Raw genomic sequence first — 25406 nt, forward strand, 5'->3', positions numbered from 1 at the left:
AATTTCTCTGCATCACCGAGCAGCATCTTTAGCAGGTGTTTCGAAGTCGGAGGCCGCCAACCTTTACCTAGGTTCACCCCATGCCAGTTGGAATCAAAGTTATGGTGGTCCAGAAGTGCCCTGCTCGCCTGTGATTCCTGTGGGTCATGTTTGGAATACCAGCTAAATAGGCATTCACCTAATTGTTTTAACTGAAATAATTACTTGGTTTAGAGACGCTCGTCTGATATGGAGAATAATCCCAAGCATGCATTGACCAGCTATTTATCTCTGAGCCGTCCTCCATTTTGTGCGCCATCGATGCCGAAGTACCGACGACCAGAGTTAGCTGATTATGTTGCTTCATGAATTGAGGACGGGTTGTGGACTGCTGTCGAGTGGGACATAAAACATGTTCGCGCTGCTATCCTGAGTTCCTTATCGACTTGTTTCAGTAAACTCGGGACTCATACTACTTGTGCACTCGCCGTCGGCGATCAGTAGCGATCTGCAATTCCGTACGTATTCGGAATCAGCAAGGCGACATCACGTGCACTTCTAGTACACCGGGCATTCTGCGCGCATGCTGTGCTTCAAACGTGGAAACGAAAGTATCCCGGCATTTTCTACGTCGTTTGTTGCGGAGATTGCCCGTATGTACGCACGGGAGGGAACGGAATTCAAAAAACACCTGCAGCAGCATCAAAACAGTGTAAGCAGGAAGCACGTGTCATCAAACGCCCTTGCCAAATACCGGAATAGAACACCGTACTCCTCGAGCCTGTCACATTTGCGCATTGTCGGCCTTGCGTTGTGCACCCCGTGCATAACAGAAATGGCGCATTCGCTATAGAGCGGAAGTGGCCCACTCACGAAGCCAAACTTTAGCTGTGCAGCGGCTGTGATCGGGGAAAATATTTTTACGGTGCATGGAGGCGGCACAAACTTGGCCTCCCCTTTCGTGCATCGAACACGGCAGCTGTTATGTGTCATTAGCAGTGAAGCAAACAAAGCGAGAAGTCTGTACTTTACACCCTTCTCCACTTCACCCTCCCACTTCCATGAAAGCAGGGATCTGTTCATTCTGCTACCATGGAGGGCCACAATACCGTCGCTCCGTTTCTTTGTCCGTTGTTTTTTTGCAAGCTTTGTGCGTAGTATTTCACGTGGCTTTTAATAATTCTGCTCAAGACTTCCAATTTGCCGATAATTTCTTGAAAAAAGAAATGGCCGTGCTCTCAGTGGTACACGAAAGGGGGTTACTGGTGTTAAAACACCACTTGTGAGCTGACTAGTTTTACGCAGTTGCATTCCCAGAAGTTACTTTTGATGGAAACCAGCCGCAGCCTTAGTGCAGAAGGTAGCGCTCCCCACATTATGTGCTCAATTATTTGGAAAGTGTAAGGAAAAACGGAAATTTGATTGTTCAAGGCGGTTCAGACAGCCAAACAACACATTTTGAAGCAATAGAAATGATTTAAAATAACCAGATACACGATAAAACGCCACCTGCATGCAACAAAATGATCAGCCTATGCATCAGATATGGCTGTTATTGATAATAATTCACACATAAATGTATTGGAAGGGAAAATTTTCTGGAAAACAGCTAGCGAACACAAAAACGCCTTACGATCCGTATTGTGAAGAAGAATGTATCAGTAGAAATACAGAAAATTGAACCTTATTACGTAAGAATAACGGTGTGATAAAACCTTTATTGAGAACTGAAGCTTGTGGCGGACCGCTGAAACAGAGATACAGTCCGCCCTGCTACTGTATATTATAGTCAGTTTGCAAACAGCCTTCCAGAGTAGACCATTTTGTACTTGGATATGCTACAGTGACATTTGGCGCTGTAGTTATCTGACATATAGGCAACACGAGGCAGAGTTCCATTATTACTTACCTTGCCTCAAGGTCAGCGTCTTGCGGAGCTCCCTTGCCGATATTAATTTTTTCGTTCAAGCTTTTGTTGTGGCTGGTAATATGTTTAGTATACAAGAAGATATTTATTTGTGCAAGCAAAGAATGTGCAGACACCTGCAGTATGTCGGGTCCTTGTGACTACAGCTTAACAATCGCGCCGGCAGAACGGCGTACGTTAACTATTCCTTTGTTTTCAATTCCTCCATTTGAGGGACGCAGGGAAACAGCTAGACTAGCTCCCGCCGCCGCCCCCTTCCCAACTTGAAGTACAATTTGACGCGTTCAAGTTTAAAGCAGCATACTCTGCAAAAATGAAACAGGGCAACTAAGAAAAAACACATCACCAATAAGAGGAAAACAAACAATCGGCAGTTTTTGCAATAACAGGAAGCGCGCTAGAGTATCGGTTACACATAATTTTCATTCGCACAAACGCGAGACAACATCAGATCAGGTAAAGTAATCAATAAACAAACATACATTAAAGCTCCGGTCTTTGCGTTCAACGTGCAATCAAGTGAGTTTATTTTCTCCTGCGTGCATCAAAGAAAAACCGCCCCGCAAACCTGTGCCACAGTTCTTGCACTTTCTTGTGCACATAGCAAATCAAATGATAAAGTAAAGAAAATTTATTGGAACTACGAAATGTATTGAGCTGCTTCGCAAGTTAAGTGTTGTAATTTCAGAGCACATTATTCCGTTACCGCGCTGTTGCAAATGAAGCTCTTCCGCACAATATCCTCGCGCAACGTATCGGTATGAAACTCTAGCCTCTAGACTTCTCTACCGAGAACTACTGGCATAATAAACATGACCAAAAAAAGTTGCTATATCGCGAATACTATTCAGATCGTTTCTTGGTCGACGCGGCAGACACAGAAAAGGCAAACATGTCTCAACACCGTGCGTTTAAGGTATTTTTAATAAGTAACAGGTCTCCAGTTGAGAATAAGAAATAATTAGGCAATAATTAGTGAAAATATGATTGCCGGCACCCAAGACCATGCGCGGATAAAATGCTTTCGCGCCCGCTCTTCCGAAACAGTAGTGCTTTGTATGAAAACTAAATGCGCCACAGACTGCTCCGAGGGTTCAGATTGCTCCGAAGGTTAAGTAGACTCCGTAGTCGAAGCGCACAACTCTTCGTCCCAGGTATCGTAGGTACTTCCTTGGCAAACCTCGGCGAGGCCATTCATGCATGCAGTCATCTGGTCGCTCGTTGCGGTATCGCTTAACCACAGGCGGCAGCCTGCGAGAACCAATATAATAAATTCAGGAGCTTCTGACACCATATTGCGGCCCACATGCAATGTGTACGTGTGCCGAATTTCGGAACGTATCATACACGCTGTGGTCACGCAACACGAGCGCTTTCCTTAAGAGCTGCAGTGTCCGTTTCCCGGCATGCGCTCCATTTCCCTATCTCAAAGTCACACTCTGCCTGCCTTTCCAGGCGCTCGCACCGGTCATCTCCTCGATTTCTTGTGCGTCACAAGAATGTTGTGCACCTCACCGGTTCCTTGTAACGTACAGACCTATAGTTCATCTCACAAGCTAGCTGCCGCACTGTGGAGGCTACATTGTTATCAATAGTGCGCCCACTGAGGGCGCCTAATCCGCCGTGAAGGGGGCCCTGAAAGGACACTCCCTTCTCCCCTCTCGGCAAGTGGCACCGCACGGCCCCGGCGCCTTTTGTCGCTTCCTTCGCGGTGAGTTGGGCGCCCTGAGGGGGACAACAATGTAGCCTCCACAGTGCTGCAGCTAGCTTGTGAGATGAAATATAGTATGTTCTCTATAAAAAAAATCTCCCATTGACGGTGGTTGTGCTGGTGAAAGCGTGCAACGTTGGTTATTACATGCGTTGTGTTTTTAACACGAGAGTGTTGTATTCCTGGATTCACGAAGATTTCACTTACGCCATATCCGTCACGGAAGTGACGTCATGACAACGGAGCAAGCAGTCTGTAAAGGGTGCACCCTTGCACATAGGGTCTTCTTGCGGGGAAGCAACCTTTACTAAAGAGTATGTTATTATTAGGGTTGTTCGTTTTCGAGTTTTATATTTTAACACGAACGTGTTTTATGCCGGGATACGCCAAGGTTTCACTGACCTCATATCCGTCACGGAAATGATGCCAGCACACCTCTGCCGAAGCCACCCGCCAGCAGGATGTCGCTCCCCAAGCACACGAACGATACTGCCGCCGACCCACAAATCATGCTCAGCTACAGATTTCGCTGCACATTTCACTTTCGTGTTTTACCGACTCCTATGACACAGGAATCAACCACGGCTTCTTTTTATACATTTTTTTCGCCACAAACAGAAAATAGCTGTCTTGAACTAAAGACAAGAATGTACTCCGCAAAATGGGTCAACAACGACAGCGATGAGGAGATCTCTGCGGTGGCCAACGAATGGAGGTTCGCTTCCGGCTCTATCATATTACCCAACAGATTGCGCTAGTGCAGGCTGAACGTTGGCGAGTCGGCTTCATAGCCTAAATATGGTCGATCTACTTTCATTGCTGACCGCGTGACAGGAGACTATAAGTGAGAAAAAGGGCATAGCAAGCCATTATTCAGAAAAAAATGTCAAACGCACACACTTAGTGGGAAATTTCAGAGTATAGTGAATGTGCTCGCCCTTTAAATAAACAGCGGCCACATATGCTAGTGCAATTCAGCGAAAGAGTGGCGTAAAGAGCGAATACTCCATAAAATATCCGACAAGTGGGCAGCTATTTTCTGGACCTTCTAATGAGGACTCCTGTTGCCTGTTGATGTGCTCCGTGCTTAACTGTATCAATTTTTGAACATGCCTTTGGAGAATCCTGTCTTTTTGTATTTTCGTCTTCGAAGAGCTTTTTTTCTTCGATGACTTACCTTGACGTTACCCTATACGTGCATATTGAACCAAATACACGTCGGGCGTCTTCCACCGAAGTCACGCCACCTAAACCGTTCTTGCCACTACGAAAGCCTATGTCATTAAAATCAAGTGCTCACAGCTGCAACCTAGTAAAGCTGACGGAGTCCCAATTGTATGTCCGCTCCAAAAAACTTTCCTCTTCTCAGTGACCGCTTGCCCAGCCATTTTTCTTTTATGTCCTTTTACCGCACGATGCAAAAATTGTATTCACACCATCTCACACCAACTCCGCCTAATTACCGTAAAAATATACCAGAAGATTACGTCATGTGCCTCTCAGGCGACTGCACATATAATTTTCACCCTTAGTTTTTCTTGTGTATCCGCAAACTGTTATACATCTTTTTAGTAGCGACAAGAGCAATAGTACGACACTCATTGGTTTCGAGACGTAAACTCGTCTTACCAGGAAATGGATAATCATACTCCGTAACGAAGCAGGCAGCATAGTCCGCAAACGGAACCTGGACTTGGCGAGTAGTGTTGGGATCTGCAAATACAGACGTCGACGATAAACAGAGTATGTATGAAACTGGCTTTGTTGCCTTCACAAGCAGCGAAGAGCACAAAAACACAAGACAAGCAGCGTACTGCGATCACCAACTCGATGTTCCTATTTATAAAGTTTCTTCCGCTACTTTAGGCGGCTGCCTTCCGGTTTCTTCTAATCAATAAAAATAACTACAGTTATCAGATATGCCCATTTCTTTGCAATAGTGCTTTTAGGCGCGGTAAAAAATTTCTGTAGGCATGCGGAAATGTGCGTATGTGCTAAACATAAAGAAACAACCATCATAACGTATTATCCAGCGCTCACGATGCGAAGTGCTAGCGCATCAAGCTGCCAATGTGAAGATATGGGTTCACATCAAATCTTTCACACATGCGCTTTTGATTTACTATTTACAGTGGAAGAAATTTTCTTGACCCCATAATATTGACAGCCACGAGTTTTTCTCTTTTTTTTTGGGAAATGGAGCACTTCTGGCTTTTGTTATAAAAACAATAATAATAACTCCTTCATATTTCATCGTTTTAGATGAGGGAGAGAAGGACAAAATACTGTAGGAAAAGCTTGACCGGCTCCTTCCCTTCCCCCCTTCCCTCCCAAAGGGAAGCTCAATATGACGCGTACACGTTTAAAGCAGCATACTTGTGTTCGTTATACCCAGATTATTTCTTTTCAGAAGTTCAACCAGTTCCTCACCCCGACTGTATCGTTTGGCAGTTCGAAACATTGCCCCGACTTTTCTACTACTTGCTTCATTTCTAACAGCCTTTACCCTTTCGAGGTTCCCCTGACCCTTGTCCATCTGGCGGGGCGCTCGGCCATCATGCCGCGTTGCACCATAGTCCGGTGGTGAAAGAGTCTCGCGGAATGTCCTGCCACAGTCGGTAGCGAGTTGAGCGTCTACCGTGGCTGTGGAAGGCACCATGTGCATTCGTGTGCCTTGGTGGTGCAGGGCACCTACCGGTAAAATAGGTACAAGCGACTCCCCGGCCTGGCGCTCGACCCTTGTGTGGGACTACAACGCTTGCGAAGTTCATTCGGCTTGCACTTGAAATCGCCCCTATCGAAAGGGGCGGCCGCAAAAACGCAGAAACTTTTTTTTTGAAGCCCGGATCACAATTATGCACTCAGCGTGTATTTCATTTATTGCTGATTCGGCATTCAGGAAAGAACTTCGAGCACACCCATCACCACGGACCGGAACTTTATGTGAAATGCCTATTTTTCTATTGAGTCCGTATGCGGCCTATTCAGCATATAAGAATGAACTAGAAATGCGAGCATCACAAGCCAAACTTTATTGTGCCTTTATATGGGCCTATACTCGTGTTTAACGTCTAAAATGCCTTTTTTGTGTTTTATATGCTTTTTGGTTTTTCGAGTCGATCTTCTGGAAGGATTATTCACGCTTCGAAAGCCCGCAACAGGGTGTTCATCGCACGCCCTCTGCGAGCAAAATCCGCCAGCCGTGCAAAACACACCGAGTAACGCAAACCGTGCTCGAACGGCCGCCACCTCGGCCTAGCCGCAACAGCCAAGCCACCAGTCTTGCCCGCTGTAACACTGCAGCCAACATCGTCACCCATCTCGTATGCCATATCCAGCATGAAATTGCGGCGCCACGTGAGCGGGGGCACCCAGCACAAAACCAGAAATTTTCGACCTGCCAGCGAAATTACACCGTCCTTCCTCGAATTGGCGTAGTGCGTTTCGTATTAAACGGAGGCGCCCAGATGGTGTCCTACTTTCATGGTGGTGTTTGTGCTTGTGTTTAGTGGCGCTAAGGCACAAAAGCCAAGCAGGCCTTTCGATGATTGTATGTCAAACTAATGAACACATAGGTTGCACAATGAACAATAGTATGCACCTATTAGAAGAACTTTTACACCGATCTGAAGAGATTCTCGCAAGACACACCTCTATACCGGGACCGTCATTCTTGACATTGGGTAAAAGAAACACAGGACGAATGATCGGCTTTGTGACTGCGTCAGAAAGTTGTAGAATTTTTGGAATAACCGCTGTTACTTACCACTTTCATAAGTGATATTAATCACATCGGCAGCATCAGTAACCGTATAAGTGAATTCATCTTGGAATCTGAAAAGATACGCACATTTTGGTAGTCAGAAGCGTGGTTAGACGAACACTATGCCGCGTATAGAATTCGGCACAGTACAAGAAAAACTATAAAAATCTCGTTGCGAATGTGGCATTTGAATGTTGTGTTAAAAATAAGGTTTTTTTACTAAGTAGGCGAGCTACATAATTTGGGAAAAAACTGCAGAAATAACGGTAGTCCGAAAGCCACGTTTCCAAAACCAGCTGAGGTTTGTCATTGACGAAGGGTGCTCAATGCCGGTGATAGTTTGCAGCTGAGGCCACATTGTTACTGAGCGAAAGAAGGGCCAGAACTTTCGAAAAAAACTGGCTAAAAATCAACAGCATGGTGCACAGCCTAAAGAAGGGACAGAAAAAAATTTGGAGTGATTTAACTATATCAATGCCAACTCAATAATTATAAATTACACATCAACTAACTATACTACTGACACTAATGCGTACAACACAAGATGAGTTATCTGTTCCGTGGCACCCACGCGGTGGCTCAGTGGCTAAGGCGTTGTACTGTTCAGCATAAGGACGCAGGTGCGATTCCCGGCAGCGGCCGCCGCTTTTATTATGGTGGCTGAAAGCAAAAACGCCTGTATGTACGAGATTTTGGGGCGCGTTAAAGATCCCCAGGTGGCTAAAATTATTCCGGAGCCCTCGACTACGGCGCGCCTCAATGCCCGCGTTGTGTCGGCGCGTTAAACCCTACAATCAATCAATCAATCAATCAATCAATCAATCAATCAATCAATCAATCAATCAATCAATCAATCAATCAATCAATCAATCAATCAATCAATCAATCAATCAATATATCAATCATATGTTCCATTACAGACTTTGTTAGTTACCTTTGGAGTTGTGAACAATTGTAAAGTCCTGCGTACTGTGAATACATGCGCTCCTCTCGATGGCGTGTAGTTTTGGGAAACGGCTGAATGTCGTCATTTATTGGAACTATCCCGTAAGAAATTCTACAAACATAGTGTCGCGAAATTCATGTCCCTCCTTGACGGGTTTTCTTGCCGCTCGCCATTTCTTGCCGTTCGCCGAGAGGAGCCGTACCGCAAAGCGAAGGAATGTTCTCGCCGCCATTGTCGCACCCGGGTCGGCTGGCCATGTGTTTCGGGGAGAGAGGTGGGCGAGAGTGCCGCGGCCTACTGAAGGCTGCGCCCCGGGAATTCTCGGAAGACGCGCGGCCCGGTGGACTGTGTGCGTGGTGCAGCGCGGGGTTTCCGGGGAGAATGGGCTGAGAACTGGTGGTGGCCGGACGTACGGCCGGGACGCGGCGTCGGCCTTGAGGGCTGTGCTGGGGAGGCCGAGCGACGACGGCGGTGAACTTCGGGCCCCCGAAGATTCCTCAAGGAGGCGACAGTGCGCGGCCGGAGTTCACCCAAATTGCGTCGCTGATCAGCGGTGCCCCACCACAGACGACCGACAGCCTCCGTCACCCCGGCGAGACCATCAGCCGGACCGCAGCTAAGATGTTCTCCCCTTCTCCATCTTTCTTCGGACTCTTCCTATTCATCTTCTGTGTTGTATTTCCCTAAGCGGACTGCACGGGCTTATCCGCCTCCTTCAGTGCACCACGCGGTATGTGTTTCTAGCGGGCCTATTGTTAGTAGTTGGGGGAAGCCTCCAACCCCGCCTATTGTATACTCTACTGTCCCCTTCATTTACTGTCGTCTTCTCCTCGGGCTCGTAACGGCGTGTACCTTTTCTTTCATTGTGATTAATGTACTTCGTGTCGGTGTCTTGGCAGCTCTGACCCCAACGGGGTGTCAACTGCAGTGTGTATTAACTCGTCAACCCTCCTGTCTGTCTGTTTCGAATTTCCTGTGAATGTGAAGTAAATGTCCGTTGTTTTGAAACTGTTTTCCCGTGCCCCGTCTCGTGCCTCACGCCAGCGGCCAATCAGGCGTGGACCTATCGCCGGTTAGCAGGTCCGAACCACATTCTCGAATTCGCACGTAAGGGGGAGTTGTTTGTCGCTCCTCCCGTCCGAGACATCGGCCACTAAATTATTACCTCGCTCAATTCTGTGACACATAGTGTGCTCTAACAACTACTCATCCATAGGAAGTGTTATCTCAGTAGGTGAGGTTGGCAAACATCAGCCACAGTCCGAAGGTCCTGGTACTTTCATTGACTTTGGGACACTTGTCTGTGTGTTGTTATGTATTTTGTCCAGCTCACTCCAGGAAACTTTGATTCTTTGTTTCTATAATAAATAGCACAGGCTTTTACGGTACGCCTGTGATTAGAGAAAGCATCAACGAACGCGCAAAAATTGAACTGCATGTTCATACGTGTAGGTGGGAAGGTTTTTTGTCCCAAGCGGTAATATTCCACGATGTCAGTGTATCTTCTGGGAATAATTTCTCGCGTTCCGCCAACGCAAAGACTGGCTTATATCGCAGAAGGAGACGCCTGGTGTGTGTGACCTCGGGCTGCGGCACAAGTCGTCTCACTCCGTTCCAGGGATGAATGTGCCGGTGTTGAAGTGATGAAAATATCCGGTAAATCAAGTTCGGTAGGCAGAATGTTTCCAGCTGCTGATAAAATGCGTGCCACTAGGAAGTTTAGACACACAGTTTGGTAGTGCCATGTGTCGGTGACATCTGTGGTGACGGCAAGGGCAACAATGGCTGCTTCTTCGTCGGCGTGGATGTCCGTGGAATGTATGTCAGCAGAGGCAAATTCCAGTCCCTGGTTAAAGGCCAACTGCACTCAAATTTTCGACAACGTAAAAATAATGTCACCTAACAGTTCACATAAAAAGGGTGCGAAATGCAAAATACTGCGCTTCAAACATCAACGCGCGCTACGCAAACGGCTCGCGACATTCGCGTTTTCGGAACCGAAACTGAATAGAAAAGGCGCCCATAGCAGCGGCCGGACGTGACGTACGTGAGGGAACGGAAGCGACCGCGCCAGAGCCGGCGGCCGCTCAGAGCCGCCTTCAAATGCGCGTGGTAGCGCCGCGTTTCGCTTTTTTATTTCCACAGAAGAGCTTCCACTAACGTTTTCCCATGATAATGGAGTTGGGCGCAATTCCGGCATCCCGTTGCTATCAATCGAGATGAAGTAGACCGCCCGACAGTAATTTTTTCCATCTTAATAACTGCCAGAATAGCAATTTTCGGCATTGCGAGTAAAAAACGGACCCTCATTTACAAAGCTATTTGCTCGTATACGATATCGAAAAGCATCTTTTATTATAGCCGACCCCTCGGCTATCACGTCGCCCTCTCTGAAGGGAACAAATCGCACGCGGGCGGAGATAAATCACTATTTCTACTATACATTACATGCAAACAGCTTCGTGAATATCGGCCCAGTATTTTTCCACCTGTGTGCACATCGAGAATAGAATTATAAAAGGGATCTGAAACTATAAGCCCGCCTCCAGAGCTAAATGACGCACTAAAACACGAAAACACTTCCTATCTACCGCTATTTTCTACTTTAACCAGAGACAGGTACTGTTGAAAATGTTTTACTTTCAAATAAATTAAATCTAACGCTCAAAGTAAATACTTCACTTGGGAATCGAACAAAAATATAATCTATTGTTTAGGAGAGGAGCAGTTTAGTTTTCGCACTTCCCAAATACGACGGCCAATATTTGTGCGGGTGTATTTGTTACTACGAGAAAGGCTGATTTGGGTTCACTTAGCTAGGGAGACAAAAGTCGCACAAATGTTTATAGCCGCGTGTACAAGAACTCTATTTGGGTCGTAAAACTTTTGGAAAATGTCTAAAGGATAGAGGTGGCGTTGGGCCAGCCCAAATGAGGCCAATATTGGACGCGGAAGTGCAAGTGGTCAATAATTTATAATATATCTTTTTTTTCTGTGGTAAATGCAATAGGAATGACAAATGTAAGGCAAGTGCTCCTTTCGCGCTGTTTTTTTCTTTGAGTAAAAATATTATTTTCAAGTAAAAAGAGTTTTGCTAACTCCAACACGTTCGCAAGCGCCTGAATAGGTTTAGGCTTCTAAACATTTTTTTTTGCATTGAGAAAAATGGGGGATATTACTGCGTATGCGGTTAGTTTAAACATTTGATGGCGACGCCGGTACAGCGCGCTGGTGTAGCAGAGAAACCCCGGGCGAACGCATCCCTGCGCCCGGCGGAGCGCCCTGCAAGTCGCCGGAGAAGCGCGAGCTTCACGGGACAGGTTCCCCAACCTCCGTCACAGGCCGCTCGGAACTTGTTACGGCGACTCTCCGCCAGGTGCAAACGTCGTCTGCTCGGAGGTACTTTGAACGGCGGTACCTAGCGCTCTCTGTGATTACGAAGCTAAGGATTTCGCCATGGTGATTTTAAGAGCATAGACTACTTATTTGGACAAAAAAAAAATTGAGTGCAGTTGGCCTTTAATAACTATGCTGATGGCGTGGGCTACTCGACTGGTGTATACTGATGCGTCTGCATACCTGTCGTCAGGCGGTTTTCCGTATATAGTTCCAAGGGCTTTAACTCTTGCCTCGCGTCGTGCTTGTTTTGTGAATTGGATGCAGGTTCCTTGGTATCGGGTCCAAAGTGATCTACTCTCTAACATGCAGAGGAATTCGTTTGTCAGCGTTATCCTCTGTTGGCACATCACAACCCAGTTTTTGTAGGTGGGTTTTGTCGTCTGGGTGAATTTTGGGCTTTGCAATTGGCTAGTTTCGTGGGCTTCAGCCAATTCCTCTAAGTTTTGTGCAAGCCTAATTGCAGTAATTTATCTTTACAAGCTGTGACGGGTAACGCGAGGAAAAACAGGGTTTGGCATGAAGATATTAGGTTTTTTTCTTGTTGTTTTTATTTGCTAGATATGAAATTGCATGCGTAATTCTACCCGTTATTAACGGTTGTACAATTTTAATGGTGTGCGATTCTTTGAATCCACGTCGACTATTGGTGACATGGCGGATGAAATGTGGAACTTGATCGATTGTGGCTAGCCGGTTATGAAGCGTTGCCATGCCCTGGGAGCCCGCAGCTCTCCTTGTCTAGTCTGGCTATAACGCAAGTCCTAGTAGGCGGAAAGTTTTGACATTTGGAATCGGAGCGTTGTTTATCTGAAGTTCTATATCGGGAATGGGCACGGGGATCGGCCTCTGGTCTGTTTTCTAAGAAGCGCTAACTTGGATTTATCTGGAGATCAGTGAAAGCCAGATCGGCGGAAGTTTTGTTGCGTGGTTTCAATTGCTTCTTGCAGTTTTTCTTGCTGTTAGCCGGCAGAGCCCGCGCATGTACATATTGTGATATAGGCGTAGATAGCGTGGCTGACGCCTGTGATACTCTTCAATGGTGCGGGTGGGCGTTTTATGGCCAGATTGAAAAACAGCGGCGATATGACAGAGCCCTTTCGGGGGAGTCGGTAGCTTGTCTGTTCTGAGGTTTCCGATGCCAGTTGTCGCAGTGCGGGCTGTCAAGACGTTTTTCACAAACTTGTATGTCCTCTTGCCGCAGTGGCTGGACTGTAGACCTAACATAGCGTGGTGTGCGACATAATCGGAGGCCGCTTTGACGTCAAGGGACAAAATGTCACTTGGGTGTAGGTTGTTTACTTTGTAGAGGACGTCTTCCTTTATTTGTAGGAGTATATCGAGTATAGATGTGGGAGCAAAAGTCATACAAGCTGTGAGGACAGTGATTACTGTTCGATGTAAGAAGAAAGCCTATTGCGCACCAATTGTGCATATAATTTGCCCCCGCAAGATGCCAGAGAGATGGGACGTAAATTTGCGAAATTTATGGGTTTTTTAGGTTTGGGAATTAGGCTGAGGTCGGTGTGCTTCCAGAAAGCGGATAGTTGACCCTTGCAGTACGCATTCTATGGAATCAGAGTCCAGGTGTCTAAGTGTCTTGTTGATTTTGTCGTGGCCAGGCGTTGTGTTTCTTGTCGCTTGCAGGTTGCCAGAAGCCGTGGTGATTTCTGCCTCCGTAAAGGGACTGTCAAAGTATGGGTTGGGGTTAACAGTGTAGGAGTGGAGCAGAGCAGGTGTGGCGGGATATGGCCTATGTAACTGCCGGCCAGGTCTCTGAGCAGTTGATCATCCCCTTCATATCGGGCAATATTTCGGCGTACATGGTGTGTGGCGACTGCCTTCGTTTCCGTATTGCCGATGAGTTTCTTGAGAATGTACCAAGTCTGGCAATTTCTCTGCGTGCCTAGTATTGTGTCGCAAGATTTGTTCCAATTATTTCAGCTGAGGTGACGTGCATATTCTATGACCTCCACAGTAATTTGGCCTACGCAAAACTTCAGGGCACTGTTGCTTTTTCTTTTTTAGCATCGCTTGTTCATGCCTCTTCGAATCTTTCATTGGTGTAGGAGGTGCGGATCAGAGCTATGGTAATCGGAAGTAAGCTGAATTGGTTTGGTCTGTTTTGAAACTGATAGGTTTATTTCTTTAGACCATTGCTCGATGGAAATAAAGTTGGTGGTTTGGTGTCCTCACGGAATACCTTCCAGTCAGTATCTTTCATATTCCTAGGCGTGTCGTGGTTCTGTGAAGGGCACCAACATACCGTTATGCAGTGGTCGCTCCCAAATGTCTCATCCAGTCGGGGCCACTACAGGTTTCTGATAGTGTAGGGGAAGGTTATATCAGGGGTTGTGACCCAGGAAACATTATTTTGATTTTGATTGTATGGTTTAGCGCTCCGCCGCAACGCAGGCGATAAAGCGCGAACGTAGCGTAGGACTACAGATCAATTCTGACCACCTGGGGATCTTCAACGTGCGCCGAAGTCTCAGTCACACGGGCGTTTTGCTTTTCGGCTCCATCACAAAAGCGGCCGCCGCGGCCCGCAATCGAACCCACGTCCTCGTGCTCAGCAGCACAACGCCTAAGCCACTCAGCCACCACGGCCAACACAATTTTATATTCTGGTAGGCGTGGTTAGGTCATTCTAGAGAGTTAGCTGACATCGCTGTCCCATGTATTGCACGTCTGCTTCTTTTTTTGTGGTTACGCGATTGCCCCAGGTTACATGGCGTGCAGTGAAGTGACCTAAGAGGAGGGGTTTTTCCCCCCGTGCTTGCTGTTCTGCTAGTTTTATCAGATGATTCGAACGGAGGAAGGATGGATGTGGTGGACTTTAGATGTTCAAGAGGTAGGGGCTTGCTCGGACTTTTGTCTTTGGCAGCAGCGCAATAAACATGCATTGCAGTAACGAAGGAAAATGGTCCTCGCTGTGGTGTGGTCTTTCCTGAAGATGATTAGTAGACTGCGGTACATGCCTGTAGTAAATGGGTGTTTAACCACGGGGATAGTTGTGGCCTGTCTCAGCCGTCAGAATTGCGATGACACTTGGGTCTTGTAACTGGACGTACTGAGCAAAATTATGTTTTTGCTACTTATGGATTTGCTGTTTCAAAGCCACATTTGGAGTTTGTTGGATATTCGGGCAGTATTCTGCAGACCGGTCATCCGGAAGGAAGGGGTGTCATGCAGGTTGAGTTTTCGTCAGGGATGTTTTTTGTTTCTTGTGAGCTTGATCACTCCTCTCTTTTAGGTTGGAGAGTTGCTGATCTATCCTATCAAGCTGTGCGAGTGATTGATGTATATCTTGTTCGACATGCGATTGTTGTTGCCTAAAGGCATAGTCGAAGCAGGACAGTTGTTGCTGAAGTGCTTCTTCTAAGGTTGCCATGCGGGGTTCTATTGCAGCTACGCGTTCATTTGTCTTTCCGCCTAGCTGCATTAACAAGTTTATGCTTGCCGTAATGTTTGCCGTGACGAGGCTAAATTGAACTTCATCTTGTTTTGCAATGACATGTATGATTGGCTCTATCTGGACACTGAAGTACATCCTGGGTTGCCACCATTTTCGTCCTCGTAAATCTGAGTTGTGGTCTTTGCTGTTGAGGGCGGCTGCAATGCAGTAGGTTGTTTTTATTGCGTATTTGCTGCCTGCTGAGAAATTGTCTAGGGTGTGAAGGGAGAGGTTGAGCAATGGGAGGATGAGGAGTGGTAATCGTCTGCCCCCAGCTATCCTTGTTGGTTGTTCTTGCTTCTTTTGTGGGTCTTCGGTGGGCCGGAATGGGGGCATTGTTCCCTGTCCTTTAGAGGGTTCCGCATACCCATGGATGTTAAGTTTTTTTTTTTGTTTTGGTCTTGTCCGCTTAGCTCCTGAGGTCATGCAGTGGGGGGGTTGGCTTTATCTTGCCTTCGTAGTCGTTGCTTGCGGATTCGTTTGACACAGCAAATAGTTTGCACTTTTTGGCGCCTGGCTATCAGGCAGCGGATTGTACAAGCCACACCAGGGACAGAGATTCTTAACCGTAGTAGGGCATACGTCCAGTCTATGACCAGGCGCCCGCAGAGAAAACCGTAGTGGTGTTTTCCCTTGTAAGGTCGGCATCAGGTAAAGGGGCAGAGTTTCTTGACGTAAAAAAACGTCGGGTTCTTCGAATTGTTACCGCATCGGTAGAACGCCGTCCCACCATCCTGACATGAATAATCGGGAGGCCAGTGGTGATTAAAATAGCTGCGAGATTTCTGAGGCCGTGAATAACCCCGCGGAATGTATATAGAGGCGCTTGACTTACGCAGATAGTTCGTAGGGCTGGCCTTCGAGTTTAAGTTTAGTGATGGTGCTGCCAGGCCTTCGCTTGCGAATAGCGACGACCAGGTTTTGATCACACTGGGAATGGTAACTTGGGTGTAGAAATCTATCAAAGGTACGTTCGCAGGTGTGGCATATCTTAGCGGGATTATTTTCTCGGGCTAGTGTGACGGGCAAAGCCACACCGGATGGGCGGTAGATAATTTTGTGTCGCTGTCGGCGAGCTTGAGTAGGATAGGCCGGCGGGATTGGTTAGCTGCTGTTACGTTTCTGGGCCCCTCGCAGGGTTGAGAGATGTGTTTACGCATTGGTTCTTTGGCTGTATTGGAACGTCCAGGTTGAACTGGGGTAGGGGTGTGTTTAAAGATTTGGGCTATTCTTGACTATTTTCTTGTTTGCGGACGGTCTTCCTGGAGCGCAGGAACGACCGCTGTTGTAGTCGTCTTCCATGGTGTGGTGTTCCGGAAGGATCTCCGGATGAGTGTCAGCAGTTTCCGTGTTTTTTTCCTATTGAAAATAAGCTCTGTCACTCGTGCTTTGGTGAGGGTACACCGCGGCGTGGGAGCGAGGAGGAGGCGCTATAGCTTGGTTTCCGGCAGGGTCTCTCATAGATTTTTAGCTGCGTCTTTAGCCTGTCCTGTTGCAGGTACTCGAGTTGGCATGGTGGAGAGGAGAATAGTCGGGACCACAGCGGTAGCAGCTACAGTTGCCACGCGGCAAGGGCCACAACTTCTCGGTTAAGGTTAGCCGAACACTCGAGGTGGTTCGCGTGTGTTGAGTCAGGCAGACTGTCAGTGTCCACTCCAGCAAAACTGATGAGTACTGTCCGACTTCGGGTGCCTTCACGGTCACACTAATCTATTTCACGGAGATACTGAACAAAGAACCATAAAAGAAACATAAAAAAGCATCAAGAGCAGTCTAAACCGAGGGTATGAGCTTCTTTGTCTTTGAAGTCGTTAATGGCAAGTAAAACAAACTCGGAAGAATTTAAATCATCTTAATGGCCCACTCCAATAAAGTTGTTTTGGAAAAGGCTGAGTAAAACAAAGGTTACACGCATTTTCTGGTGAGCATTAACCTAAAGCTACTTTGCTGCTGGTCGTTTTTGCTGACTGACATGAAAAACACACCGAGCCCTAACCTAAAAACTCTTCGCTTATAATTGTGGAAAATGTCTGTGGTTGTTGAATTACCAACTCCGACAAGAGTTTACCCACCAGCAATAAAAATTGTTTAAATGGTCAAATGGTGTTCTTTTGTCTATGCATGTAGAAATATTTGAGCTGAAAATATGCATTGCGTTTAAATTACATCAAAAAAGTATACAGCACGCAGAAGCATGCGAAACAACATTGAAGGGGAGTTTAATGACCAAGCTTCTTAAAACGTATTTTTTTGTGTGGGAAAGGGGCGGGGGGGGGCAGAAAAAAAAAGCTCATAAGTTCTGTTTATAATGTCGGGATTGAGTTGGTCTCTGTCAGGTTCAGTCCTTGTGGGGCTCGGCAGTTGTCGGAATCGCGTGGATGCCGCGGACTATGATTTTTGAGCACGGCGTCTTTTACTTGTTGCGTCCGCGCGTGTGAGGGTATTCCTGTAGGTCTTCTTTGCTACGTTCGTTTTTTTTTAATCTAGTCACTCCGACGGTTCGCACGATGTGGAAGCTTCTTTTCGTGCAAAAGTAACCTGAAGTTAATACCATGTTTTCTCCATATTCCCAAATAAGCTAGAGGTCATACCAGTTCTCTTGTTTTAAGTAGCATCAACAGACTAGTGAGATTACTGCGAGCAAAGGTGTATAGCTATTCAACCGCACTCTAGCAACCGTCTGTGTGTAGTAGTTTTTTCTGTTTTTTTTTTTCGCGTGCGAAATATCACATACGTCCAAGCATAGGTATTGTATCCAAGAATCTAGTATCCGGGCCATTCAGTATGAAGTGGCATGAAATAAAAGGTGCATCGCAGGCTACAAGACATACAGACGCGGTTGCTTATGCTTTAGCTCTAGTAAGATTTACAGTGATGGCGGCCGAACGCTATCTGCCTAAAGTTATCTATGCGAGACTTAAGCGTTTATGTTTAATGAGTTCGAATAAACCCTTTTTGTAAACATTGCGTATTTATAGGGTTGTTTATTTCAAGAACTCTCCGGACACCTAAGCAATCTGTGATGTCCCGAATACGAATGCATTATTGGTGAACTGTGGAACAATTACGGCGATGTTGTCTGCGACAGTTTAATGTAGATGGGCAGAGGCGATCGCCGCGGAAGGCGTACAAATGAAGTTTTTTGAGCGGTACTTGGGCTAAAACCAGTGCCTACGTATTATGCGCCGTAATAACGAGGTGTCAATAAAGGCTCGTGTCCAGTGGTGTGCACATGTCCTTTCATTATCATCATTGTCATCTTAATTCCCCTTTTGCCTATGAGAAGTTACCTCCCTCTTTAATTTACTTCACCAAACGACCTTCTAATTCGCGCAATTACGCAATTAGCAGAAGGGTACTTTGGTATTCATCTAATTGCTGCTTCTTGAAATGTAATCCTCAAAATTATCTTGCAGTGCTTAGTTTATGCGCAACAATACACGTATATTAGTCGACGGTCGCCTTTCATTTACAAGGTTAACTTCGACTTAGCGAAGATCGTCGAAGTTTGGTGATACTGCATTCAATCGCCTATGACTTCTTCAAGATCACACATTTGGCAAATGATGTTCAATCTGAAAGTTATCTACGAACAAAATGACTCTTGCCCTGAGTGGTACACGTGTTTATTTTTTATTCATTTTGCCTTCGTTTTCGCCTTGTTTACCAATCAGTATCTATGTGTACAGAGGTGTGAATATCTGTGTAAGTGTTATTTCCTACAGTGATTTCATCGAAAAAATATTATTTAGAAAACAAAAAGAAACGGTGGTCGAGGTGTTCTGTGTGGCTCACATTTATAAGTACCTTGGTTCGAAACTCTCCAAGCGGCAATTTTACTTATGTTAAATGTCACTGCCAGATTGGGAGCTGTCGCCGAGCTCTGGCGCAGTGCACCCTGCTCCATCGAAGAGCAGTTACTCCGAAACTACTTTTAAAACACACCCTATACCGCTGGGGGAAATGCCGAAGCAAGACCGGAACATGAATTTCTCCGCAGCTTTTACGTCAGGCCCTACCAAACATGCACGCTTCGAAGAGCTTCTGCCTCCCTGCAAGAGTTTTCTCCTTTCCCTGTCCTAACGAAAGTCTCTTTATCAGCAAAAAGCCGATGAAAGAAATTTAGGCTCCACGGCGATTGACGCCGCATGTGAAGAAAGCTTCACCGTCGTTTTAGCTGGCAGGCAAAAGCTACCTAAACGCTGAAGATGCGATTATACGCCATGCCCAGTGCCCACCCAGTCGTCGTTCTACCCGGGGTGTGTTATTTTATAAAAAACAACGTTCTCAGTGGTCAGTCGTGTTTGACAACTACTTAGTTAGTGCATGGCGTGGTCCCTGTACTGAGTGCACGCTACTGCAAGACATCAAACCGAACACATTGGCCACATTTCTCACATTTCTGATCCGTTCCCCAGTCCGTAATGAACGGTGACGGCCTGTTCATCTGGCTGGCGTTCCAGGCTAATGCACAATCCTTGGGTCAAATTTGACGTGGCGGCTGCAAGGTAGACGCTTGCGAAGTCCGCGTACAGCTAAAAGAGGACAGAACATACGGTATTGCTTCATAGTTCGAGCGTAATCACGTTGCTTTTTATAGCAACTGATAATTATAAACAACCGCCCTTTTTTGGGAAACCGGGTCATAAATTGGTCCGCAGATTTAACGAGCGTTTTGGTTTATGAAATGAACAAGAAATCTATTACATCTTTTATAGTTTGTGTGCGCTCTTTCTGGCTGGTGGCAAATTCATATTTGCTCATTTTCGAAAGCGTAGATTTGCGTAACTTTGATGGCCCTGAAGGAAAAGGCCTTGAGCCACATGCTGAGGGCAGACCACCACTTAAACCAGCATTTATCCAAAAAGCAATAAAGTTGAATAATGCGTTCATTGTGTGCAATATGCTAAATCATTTGAATCTTTAAAATACTGACGTGCGTCGGCATCTCACAGAGCACCCGTATTGAAAAGACACTGGAAGTGAACACTGGTCTTATATATGTGCAACAATATCTACTGCAAGTTTTTTTTTTCGAGATGAGAACGGAGTCCTAAACTTGTAAATGATCTGCACCTCGATAGTCAGCTGGTTTTGAATTCCATAAAAACGTATCTTCAGGTGGTCCTCGCATACAATTTTTAAATTTTGAGCATAGAAATTGTGCTATCCGGGAACGCAGTAATGGAAAAAAATGACAGCATCTCCACTCCGTGGATGAGGGTGAGGGTGCGGAGTTCGGGTACTCAAAATCACATCTATATTGCACCCCGAGTGATATCCGATGTGTGCCCCAACCATCATTTGATTTTAGTCGTGAGTTGCTCCTTGACTATTCCCTGTATAAAACTGCAACTCACGGCTCAAATCGAATTTCGCTTGATTTTCACTTGGTGGTGGTGTGCCCACGGATGGACGCGGACGGACATTGGGAGGTCCTAAGGTACTCCCCACCGTTACAGGCGATAGAATAAACCGTTTGTCTCCCAGGGTACTAACTCGCGGTCGTAGCCTAATGGGTAATACGACTGACACTAACTCTGGTCTACCAAACAGAGGCTCGAAACCTCCCAGTGCCTGTGTGCTTTTTTTCGATTGTAAATGCTATGCCCACTGACGTGGACGAATATTGTGTGGCCCCAAGGTACTCCGCACCTAGAAAAACTCCCAAAAGCTATGGGGCATATTGTAGTGCTCGCATTTGAGAGTGTAGTAATCGGGAAATCATCTTAACCCGGTACGTACCAACGGGTTTCGTCTGTATAAAATAAAAATCACAGCGCTAAGCAGGGCTAAAGATTTTAATCGAGAAATCCAGGCACATGAATGAAACTGCTGTGCATTTCTAGACATTGCAACCTGCTTCATTTCCGAACGTTGTTTTTACAATACGTACTTAGACTGATGTAGATTTATTTCAAGTTTTCGCAGAGATCAAGGAAATATGTTTTCTCCCCGCTGATGCGTTGCATGGCTGACCATTAGTTCCGCCGCATATCTCCGCGTTGATAGCCACGGGCATGAATGTGCAAAACAGGAAAGGAGAGAACAGTAAGACCATCTTGTTTGTGGTGCTTGATTCGCACCCACTAACTCAGTGTTCAGCGCAAGGCTTGTATGTGCGCTTCTGACTCCCGCAGTACCTTATCTTTCCGGCAAACAGTTCAGGCATCCCGCATCTCTGCCCAATCAGGTCCGCTTTCTAATGCAACGTAAATAACGCTCTCGGTAAAAGCGCAAAAATAGACTGTATCTGAGCCGCCCCTACTACCGAGAGTGAGGCTGTTTTCATAGCGTTTTCTGTTTTGTACAATAAACGTTATACAGCTCAACCTTGCTTTACAAGGCCGCTACCTCTACTTACTTTTTAACCTCGTGGCTGCGGTCTACGCATGTACGCACTATATTCCGAAAACGAGTTTGCGATTGCTTTGTTGGATTTTTTTACTACTTTTAATTTTTATTTATCACGTTTCTGCGTCTCTATTCCGACCTGCGACAGTGGTTGGCAATATTTTCAGTGTGATTCGCTCAACACTTTTTACCAAAGCAGGGTTTACAAAAACAAAAACAACCAACTTCCCTTCCTTTTGCGAAAGTAGCAACAGGAAATAGTTGAGAAATATTGTCGCGAAAATTAGTTTTTTTTTTCAAAAAATATGGCACTGGCCTTCGTGAAACTGGAATTTTTTGTATTAGTTGCATTTAGCTGGTCCAATGTTCCCCCGCTGTGTACAGCAGCGGTCGTTATGATAACCTTGGTTTGTCCTTCATCGTGAAGGTTAGTACGTAAACACATGTGAGCCCTAACTGCGATCACTTTAGGTAACCTATCGCTGGAATCACGCATGGGGATATTGTTCGTACAAACTGCGACGAGAAATTATCGAAGAAAATTGTGCGCTGACTTCATCCCATCATATTAATTTTCTATTGTTCGTCGTTCTGTCCCCACATGGCCAGCGATCATTTCGGCTACCTATGATTTCACCGTACCGATATTTTCTAGGTTCTAACCGTAAAGATCTTCTTACTCACTGTCACTGTGCTAGCACACAAATGAATATTTCATTGGTAAAGACGAAAAAAAAGTAAACCAGGTTTGTATCGGTCGATACTTGCCCGGATGCAAGTGCCGGCACAAGACTGAGTCGAGCATGTAAAAAAAGAAGGTTAATCTCACGTTGTCGGTTTTTTACATACAGCCTAGTCGCATTTTAGGAGCTTAACTTTAATGTCGGTGCAGGACCAACCTACCCACCTCCCCCTCCGCCACTGCTAAAAAAACGTGACTGTTTCCATAAGGCGAATATTCGTAGTGGCGTTTCGCGAAGTGCATAACCTGTGTTTAAAAAGGGTGACAGAACCTTGATTTCAAACTACCGACCGATCTCAATTCTTCCATTTCTCAGTAAAGGTGTTGAAAAATTATTCCAACAGCGTTTATCTAATTACCTCGAACAAAAGAATAGAGTAAGTTAACCAAAAGGCAATTGGGTTTTCGTTATGGCTTACCAACCAACCTTGCTCTAATAGCCTTAACTAACAAACTTAAAAAAGAAATCGACCAGGGAAAAATTGTAGGGTCTGTGCTCATAGACTTTGCCAAAGCCATTGACACGATTACCCATACCATATTTTTCCGTAAGCTTGCTTCATATGGAATAATTGGGCCCCCCTGAAACTGATTGAAAGCTATCTACTTAACCGCAAACAAATTGTTTCTTTATCTGATGTGCTGTTAGATACCAAAATAATTAACATTGGGGTTCCTCAGGGTTCCATCCTAGGACCAATTTTATTCTTGTTATATATTAATGATCTACCGCAGTGCCTCAGCCGGGAAATGGAATGCCTATTGTATGCTGATGACACCACAAGTTTTACGTCCCATGCAAGTACTGAAGCCATAACTGAGAGATTAACCTCTGACCTCCGAAACCTTAACTTGTGGTGTCAAAAAAATAATTTAAAAATATATCTTACGAAAACTCAATTTATGATATTCGGCTCTAGTGTCCAGCACACTGATAGTGTCACTGTTATGATTAACTCGCACCACATAACAAGTACTTCTCAGAGCTCTTTCCTTAATGTTCAACTAGACAGGCACCTCAAGTTTAATTTACATATTTCTTACTTAGTAAAAAAAACAGCCTTTGGAATTCGGGTACTGGTGAAAGCTCGGCGTTATTTTGCTTGCCCACATTAATTACTTTTTATAGTGCTTTCATCCCTAGTCGCATAAATTACTGCATAACATCTTGGGGGAACACTTACTCGTCTCACCTTGCGTCACTGCAGCATATTCAAAACCAAGCAGCCAGAATAATCACCTTTAGCCTAAGATACACCCATGTAAGCCCTCTTTTGCGATCACTCAACCTTCTCCCAATCAGTGAGCTCGTTTTGTACAACTTAGGAATTACCACTCATAACTCACTCAGCCACTCTCACCTTCGTTATGTAATAGGGCGAACAAGTCTTACCAACAATAACAACACGCGTTTGGCAATGCTAAATAATTTCTTGTTTCCTCCAGTCCACGCGTACCACGGAAAACAGTCAGTTGAATTCAACATGATAAGATTGTGGAACAACCTGCCGGTAGCCTTGAAAAGTCGAAAGCCATTATCAACCATTAAGAGATCACTTAAATGTTTCTTCCTAAATAGTCCTTCATTCACTCTCACCCTATAAATCCAAGGAAAGTGTATAAAATCCGGGAAACTGTATGTCTCCAGTTCGCCGACGTTGATTTCTGTGTTGCAATTTTTTTTTAATCCATCCCAGTGAAAGCATGTTCATTCATTCATTCATTCATTCATTCATTCATTCATTCATTCATTCATTCATTCATTCATTCTTTTATTTCCTTTTTTACAGGAGGAGGCGAGACAAAAAGCTGTTTGAACAGCTTGACGGGGCCCCGACCCCCTTTTCGTTGACAGCTTAGCGGAGAGAGCTTAGGTTACACGCACAATTTCAAAAACATATTGCTTATTACCATTTCATGCAATAACACAATAATAACAATAATGTTGCCTGACTGATCCCATTAATGCGTTTATTGTGTAATATTAATTTACATTAATTCTGTTTTGATGCTCTGCTTTCTTTATGAAGGCTGAACAAATGAGCCTAGGCTGTTTTGGCGCAATTAAACTCGGTTGTTCTATATTTCGACACTGTTGATGTCCAGTGACGTGTCATTTTTTTTAAACCTCCGCTCTGAAATTTTGGCCTAATCATTAATGAACGATCATCGCAATTGTTCATTATACCGTTATACCATGTCCATTTGGGTTGTGTATAAATCTACTTCATATTTCTGCTTATCTCTTCTGACTGATCTTGCTTTACCGTTTTTTAGGTACTTTTTAACAAGAGGTCCCCCCACAGTGATAAACTATGGGACCTCTTTCTGTATTCTTTACCAATGTATGTACTGTATTATGTGCAATCTTCCTAATAAACTTCAAACTTCACCTAATGGCTTCTCACGAGTTTCATTTCTCGAGGTCGCTTCTTTTTGCCTTCCCCCAACCCTCCCCAGAAGCGGAAGCTGGACGCCGCTGTCGCTGAAGCATTGCTCCGACGTACGTTTCTTACGACAACACCATATAGGCCGTGCCACCGTGTTTCGCTGCTTCTCGCAGTCGTAACAGCAGCACTCCTAGAGGCTGCCCCGCATCTCGCAATCCGCCGGGTTAAGCAATCGATGCAAACCAAAAAGTAATCATGCACCCCTCCGTCTAACGACGACGATATTTGAACCCGAAGCTCTCTTGGGATGGATTCTTTCGTTGGTTAATTTAACACCGTGAGTGTGTGCTACTCTTGAGGTTCGCGCCACTTTTCTAAAATACCTACTTCATCTCTCGCGTGCGCACTCCGTAGGCAGAATGTTTGGGCTCTGGGTGTACGACGCGAATCGGTACCTGCGGTTTGGCGTTCGCTTCAGCCATGTCACAATGGATCAATAAGGTGATTTTAAGGGCGCTGTAATCGACACAGAATCGCACGAAACTGTCCTTTTTCTTAACCCGACCAACGGTTGAAGACCAGGAGCTCGATGATGGACGCACAATGTCCCGCTTGAGCATGTCATCAACATTGTCGTGTACCACTTTACGCTCAGCAGAAGAAACGAGGTACTGGAGACGACGTAAAATGCCGGACCCATCCGTTTTTATTCGGTGAGTCGTGGCTTCTGTATGCCCCAGG

The 25406-nt window shown here is 45.6% G+C and overlaps 1 protein-coding gene across 1 annotated transcript; it reads right to left on the reverse strand.

Moving 5' to 3' along the window:
• Positions 1-2136: 2136 nt before the first annotated feature.
• LOC144146530 (uncharacterized) lies at positions 2137-25147 on the reverse strand. The gene is made up of 5 exons (XM_077678472.1): positions 25121-25147; positions 19578-19714; positions 7384-7451; positions 5247-5330; positions 2137-3157 (listed from the first exon to the last, which is right to left on the reverse strand). The coding sequence occupies exons 1-5, from the start codon at positions 25145-25147 to the stop codon at positions 3018-3020; spliced, it is 456 nt and encodes a 151-aa protein (XP_077534598.1). The 3' UTR covers positions 2137-3017.
• Between the last annotated feature and the right edge of the window lie 259 nt (positions 25148-25406).

This window comes from Haemaphysalis longicornis, unplaced genomic scaffold (assembly GCF_048455015.1).
Source record: "Haemaphysalis longicornis isolate Haplotype H1 unplaced genomic scaffold, Haemaphysalis longicornis Haplotype H1 scaffold_7, whole genome shotgun sequence".
Classification (NCBI taxonomy): Eukaryota; Metazoa; Arthropoda; class Arachnida; order Ixodida; family Ixodidae; genus Haemaphysalis; species Haemaphysalis longicornis.

Excerpts from the sequence above, each read along its gene's own strand:
- LOC144146530 (XM_077678472.1), bottom strand. The coding sequence starts at position 25,147 with ATGGCTGAAGCGAACGCCAAACCGCAG. Across the intron at positions 19,715-25,120 it reads AAGCGAACGCCAAACCGCAG|CTGTACGCGGACTTCGCAAG; the intron begins GTACCGATTCGC and ends GTCCTCTTTTAG. Across the intron at positions 5,331-7,383 it reads TAATATCACTTATGAAAGTG|ATCCCAACACTACTCGCCAA; the intron begins GTAAGTAACAGC and ends CTGTATTTGCAG.